Source organism: Lemur catta, chromosome 1 (genome assembly GCF_020740605.2).
Source record: "Lemur catta isolate mLemCat1 chromosome 1, mLemCat1.pri, whole genome shotgun sequence".
In the NCBI taxonomy this organism is placed as follows: Eukaryota; Metazoa; Chordata; class Mammalia; order Primates; family Lemuridae; genus Lemur; species Lemur catta.
This window is the reverse complement of record NC_059128.1, coordinates 121,710,188-121,716,335: the sequence shown is the minus strand read 5'-3', so window position 1 is coordinate 121,716,335 and position 6,148 is coordinate 121,710,188. Positions and strand designations below refer to the sequence as shown.

At 37.2% G+C, this 6,148-nt stretch overlaps 1 protein-coding gene across 5 annotated transcripts in view; it reads right to left on the bottom strand.

Moving 5' to 3' along the window:
• Positions 1-308: 308 nt before the first annotated feature.
• EPC1 (enhancer of polycomb homolog 1) overlaps positions 309-6,148 on the bottom strand; it is a 97,074-nt gene continuing 91,234 nt past the window's right edge. For 3 of the 5 annotated variants that reach the window (XM_045554224.1, XM_045554209.1, XM_045554232.1), the window contains exons 11-15: positions 5,096-5,214; positions 4,947-5,015; positions 3,979-4,120; positions 3,508-3,871; positions 309-1,675 (exon numbers count right to left, since the gene is read on the bottom strand). In XM_045554224.1, the coding sequence (XP_045410180.1) occupies positions 1,603-1,675; positions 3,508-3,871; positions 3,979-4,120; positions 4,947-5,015; positions 5,096-5,214 (767 nt within the window). In that variant the 3' untranslated portion in view covers positions 309-1,602. The remainder of the gene's footprint in view (positions 1,676-3,507; positions 3,872-3,978; positions 4,121-4,946; positions 5,016-5,095; positions 5,215-6,148) is intronic. The other 2 variants (XM_045554240.1, XM_045554215.1) reach the window with 1 other exon arrangement.

Sequence of the window (6,148 nt, the reverse complement as noted above, 5' to 3'; positions counted from 1 at the left end):
GCAGCCCACACTGCCAATGCTTTCTCCTTCCTTGCTTTACTCTTCTTCCTAATACTTACCATAATACATTTTAAAATGTAGCTTTTCTCCCCCCACGAGATTAATAAATTCTAGGAGGGCAGGGATTTTTCTCGCTGGTGTAGGACCTAAAACAGTCCCAGGCCTATAGTCATTCAATAAATAATTGTTGAAAAAAAGTGAACTTAAAAGTCACCACTCCCCATTTCCATCCCCTTTTACTCAATGATTGTGATTAAAGTCACACAAAAGTTCTTGGGTGGAAAATAAAAGCAAAAGACCACTACACATTAGTTTGTCAACATGTAATGCCCTGGGTTTATTTTGTGAGAATTCTATCACAATTTTTCCAGGTGGGATTAAAAACCTTAAGGATAATGTATGCCATTGGACTGGGCATTCAGACTTCGGCACTGACAAAGCCCTAGCAGTCGTCTGCCAGCGCCGTTCTCTTCACAGAAGAGAGGTCAGACATTCCCAGAGGAAGGCACCCGGTATTTGTGGCTCTGGCCTTGCAGCCTTCTGGAGAATCTTAAAAGGAAAAACGCTGGCTGTTTCTAGAAACTGGAATGATGATACACGTACAGCAATTACTGCATTCTTCTCCCTCATATCCTTTTGTAAGAACAAGTAAAGAATGAAGTCTTCCAAACAATCTGACAATAAAAAAGTACATTTTTTTGTGCTAGAAAAAGGGCAAGACAACATAAACTCCAGTTGTAAGGACTCCATTTGCATACTTGATTTAACACTTTTTGGTGTGGAAGGAAATGGGGCTACTGGGCTGTCTGTGGAGCAGCAACGTAACATTAGTGCTTTCAGTACCAGAAACCGCCCATAGCTCTGTGGGCAAGTGGGGGATGGGAAGATTCAAGAGACTTCATTTTTAGCTTGTTACTTGTCCTAATGATAGTAGACCAGGAAGATCCCCACTTAACAGTACATTCCCCATTTTGTAAAAAACTGATGCCTTTTTTTTTTTGTAAAATTCTGTATGTATGTCACCATTTTTTTCACATGATACACAGAAAACTCAAGGACCCAGAGGGGAACCAAGTTATGTTATACCATTTACAAAATACCAAGGAGTCCACAGCTACCTAACACATTTACTACAGCACAGGAACCAATGAAGGTACAGTGTACAAAAAACTGTAAACACGGCACAATAAATAGATAAAACAGCAGGTTCCGCACCATGCACATGATGTGATGACACTTCATCTCTATACAATCTCACATCTCACACTCTTTGTTGCAATTTATTTCCCTCCCACCCCCCCACCCCCAAGTGCAAAGCATCACGAATGAACATTTCTGTATTCAAGTAACATATATACAAGGGTATTACAAATATGCAGTACTGTACAGATAATTGCTGTATTCTTAATTTACAGATGTTGATTTTTTCCTATTAACAGTAAGGAAAGAAAAACTGAAGCATGAGAGATGAGCATTGCTGTCAAGTCTCCACAGCTGCCACAGAAATGCATGTGCTGCATTCTGTCATCCCTTGCATTCAAAATGCTACTGATGCATAGCACCTAATCAAGTCCCCAGGCTGCAGTTCCGCTCCTGAGGAAGCTACGTCACCTCCATTGCTACTGTATTGTCTGCTATGTTGTTCAGTGCTGGCTTTTCTGATTCATGATTTTCCCTGTTGAAATAAAGGTCGATCAATTACTTATCTACAATGTAAAATATTTAGCAAATGAAGACTATCTTCCCAATAAAAATTTTGATTGATTTTTTAATAACAGGAAGAAATTTGAGTCTCTCGGGATAAGACAGCAAGTAGAGAAATATGAACCTTCATATCAACTTTTATATATCAGGAATATATGCTCAGAAATCGGGCTAATGTTGACTATAAATTCCACGGTCAACTATGTTACCAACTGTAGCAGCACCCAAGCAACCTAGATGTTGAAAACACATAAAGAATTCTCAAGTTTTAGTAACCGTAGTTTTAACTTCCACTTCTATTAAACCTTTTCAAAGAGTCTTAAAAAAGGAATGCATATGACTGAGGTTCATGTCAGGACTTTAAGTCGGGGTTCTAAATACACAGGGTTGAGCAGGACAGCTGCTTAGCTAGTGACCAGAATACTGGGGTTTTACTTATTCTGTCACCTAGACTGTTGAGTGTCCCTGGAGAAGTCTGTTAACTTCTCTAGATCTCTCAGGTTCCTCATCTTTAAAAACAAAGGAACAAGTGACACACAAGTTCCACACACTGCAAATGTTCCACAGTTACACATTTCTATAGCAGTAGAATTGTATCATATGTATGTCAGAACTATGGCTGATTGATTAGCTGTGACCAGACCCAGAATACTATAGGAACGGCTGGGTGTTGGGCAGATAATGACTATTACTTAAGTTCAGAGCATGGCTTTGGAAACTAAAGGCTACAATCTGCTGCTACAAACCCTGCTCTTTCTCTTCCTCCTGGCTGAGGAAGTCCATCAGTCTAGCATTCAAGGTCCTCCACAGTCTGGCCATCTTCTGCCATTCCCATTTCAATTACTAACCTTCCTATAGAAAAATCAGTTTACCTGTTAACCTCTAAACACTTATATTTCTCCAACTTTGTTCTTTCACTTAGCACATTCCATCTGCCGGCAATACTTTTTTTTCCTCTTTGTCTAAGCAAATACTACCCCAGATTGAATCTGATCTTATTGTGTTAGAACAGTCCCTGAATCCCCTCAATGCAAAAAGATGTCTCTTCATACGGAAACTATAGCCACCAACCATACAATGAATTTGACAAGAATACAATGCTTTGTGATACCTCTAGAACAATATTCACCTATTACTTATAGTTAACATTATTTAGCTTTTCACACTTTTATGCTTGTCTTCCAACTAAACTGAAAACACCTGTCATTCTCTTTGTGTTTTCCCTATAAATACCTTGTAAACAACAGGATTTTAATTATCATTAATATTTAAAACATAATAGAGCCTGAGCAAAAATTCCAAACCATCTATTGAAACTCAAGAGGGCAAGTTAGCATAGAAAATAATGGTTTGATTAAAAGTTGACCTGGCGTGAATTCTTTAAGTCTTTGCATTATTAAGAATAGCTTAGGACACTAGTGATTGGGGACGGTGCAATCAATTCTAATTGTTTACATGAGAAGCTGTGCAAAAAAATCATAAACAGAAGAAATACTCTAAAGAGAATTTCTTCCATCCAAAGGTGAAAGAAAAATAAGAGCATTATAAACCATTGTTATAGTAAGAAAGGAATGTCCCAAATCATATACACAATATTTACTATACCATTTAGTTCAAATTCTCAACTAATATTAAATTATAACATTTTAGTTCTTAAATAAGTCATCAATGCTCATCTATACATTTTTAATGTATAACAGAAAAACAGCAGGAAACACAAAGAAATAGGTAAAGAACAATGCCAGAGGATTTAAGTTAGATCTCATATTTTTCAGATAGTTTAGGCTTAAAATAACTACTCACCTTGGAACTGAATCTACCGAGGACGAAGGCGGAACCTTGGAAACCTGACAGTTCGCTGCGGCAGCCAGCTTTAAGGCAGACGACGGAACAGCACTCAAAGTCCTAGGTATGTGTCGTGCACTTATTGGGGCAATAGAGTTTACAGTGGCAACTGACGAAGGTACAGTTAGTCGAATGTTGTTCCCAATCAGCACCTGAGCTGTCGCAGCACTGGCAGCAGTTACTTGGTGGCTCAGTGCACTGTGGGAACCTGCAGTCTGTGTGATATTTGAAGGCTGTAACAAAGCTGAACCTGCTGCCGATGGACTTGTATGCGCAAGTGCTGCTGGAGTCGCGCTGCTGAGGTGTAAGCCCTTGTAGACTCCTAGAGAGAAAAGGAAAGACACAGCTCAACCATGCATAACTTTGCTGTCTGTGTTACAGATAGACATTGTAAACATAACCAAAACAACTTAAATGTTCTCTCTCTACCTGAGGCTGGAAGGACGCCATTCACCCCAATTCCAAGCACCACATCATCCTTCATCTTGAATCCCATCAGTTGTTCTGACGTTACCAAAGCAGAAGCAGCAAACTGAGCACTAGCAGAATCCAAAGTCTTAGAAACAAAACCCTAAAAATAAAATACAAAAGGAATCTAATCAGTATCACTTAGTTTTAAATTAATATTAAAGCTACACAGGCATACCAAAATTAGCTTGAATATAAATGAAAATGCCAAACCACTGAAATCTCTTCATTTCTTCTGACAGTCATAAATTTGAGGGGTGAAAAGTAGCCTTCTAACTCAAGGGTTACATGTTTTGATCTTCATGTGTGACTATATGATACGTACTAGTCAATTATCAAAATAAGCCTTCTATAATGTGGAAACAGCAAACCTCCAACACAAAATGTTGGACAAGAAATATGCTAGTAGAGCATTTCATTTCAGTGATTTGCAAATACATATAATGAATAAATAAATACTTTCACCTAACTTAACACATACACACATATATACACACACAAACCAAGGGCACCTTTGGGATAGTAAGATAACTATTCCTTTAGAAATGGAAGTAATAGAATATCACATCATAATTAACCCTAAAATTGAGAGACCTCTTAAATTTTTAAAAATGAATTTTTCCTGCAAGATGCTCAGAGACTCAAATCTCAGCCTTTAAGCCCTAAATGTTTTAAACAGAAAACATTTATCATGCTTTAGGCTTAAAAGTGATCTCTTTCAATAGTAAAAGAGGATATTTTAGTATAATTTAAAAACTCTTAGTAATAATTGAAGCACCCAAGATAAGGAGCTGGTGGGGCGACACATGAAAGAGGTACGTTAACAGATCCCAGGTCATACTTGAAGACGGCATCTCCGTCTCATTCAACTATGTTTTTTATTTTTACTTTTTAAAATAGGGAGCAGAAGCAACGGCTTCGATACTCACCTGCAATGCTCTTTCTAAACCCTGTATATTCAGGCGAAAGCCACTTTTCTGCTGGTTAGATGCAAGGTTCTATGACAACAGTTGGTAATTAGAGATGAACTCTGGTGGGAAACAATGAGGGATAATCATAAGACAGACAAATCCCTCACCTGTGAAGCGTTGGTGGAGGAATTACTACTTGCTTGCTGTTGCTGAGTTTGCGCAAGCTGCTGTTTCTGCATTAGTGCCAGCTGCTGTTGATGTTGCTGGTATTGTTCGGCTGTAAATGCTGAACATAAAATAAGGAAACACTTTATAAAATGCACAGATATCATACATATCTTACAATATTTAAACAAATTCAGCATTAAAAAAATTGTGGAGAATTAAAGCATTTGACAAAGGTTCAAGATCCTGCTAAAGATCACTTCCAAATGAAAATTTCACCATTTCTGCTACCACGTTTAACAAGAGTGGCTTGAATTTAAAGAAAAAGAAAATTAAACTTCCCGAATTAAACACAGGAAAGAGAACTGCTCACTTCCCAAGTTTCAATACCACTATTTTTGTAAAGCTGTGTGACACTTGTGCTAGATAGTATAGAAAGGTAATATCAGTTTTTTTAATCCAGAGTTGGAATTCAGTTTTGTACTGAGCTTAAGAAATTCGATAATTATCATTTGATGTCTATTTTATCCATATTACCTTCCCAATGCATTCAGATGGTTCCTGATAGTTCTGTGTAAATATACTAATTGTTTTATATATTTTCTCATTTTAGTCATTACAAAAATTTCCTCTATATGAAAGATTACAATTATTGGTTTATTACCATTTTTTAAAAAATAATCCATCCTTTAAGTTTAACAGGAAGAAAAGAGGCTCCAATGTTAAGGTTAATTACTTTTCCCCACCCAATTAACCCACCTGGAAAAAATCCAGTCAATAAGAACGGAGCTGTTTGTGTTGGTTTACTGTACAGAATGATGTCTGAGGAAAGACACTGTGTTATGCTACTTATGTTTGTCTATGGAGAGCTCAGTTCTAAAAAAAACAAACAAAAAAATGTTCATTTATTACCCCCCAAAAGTGTGTGCAATTTTTAAAAAGGAAACCTTTTTCTTTTTTTCCTCTTTTTTGCCAATTAAAAAAAGGAGAAAAAAAAGCACATACAATCACAATACCTTTGAGCTCAAAGGCTTCTTTAAGAAGCCCATGATGCT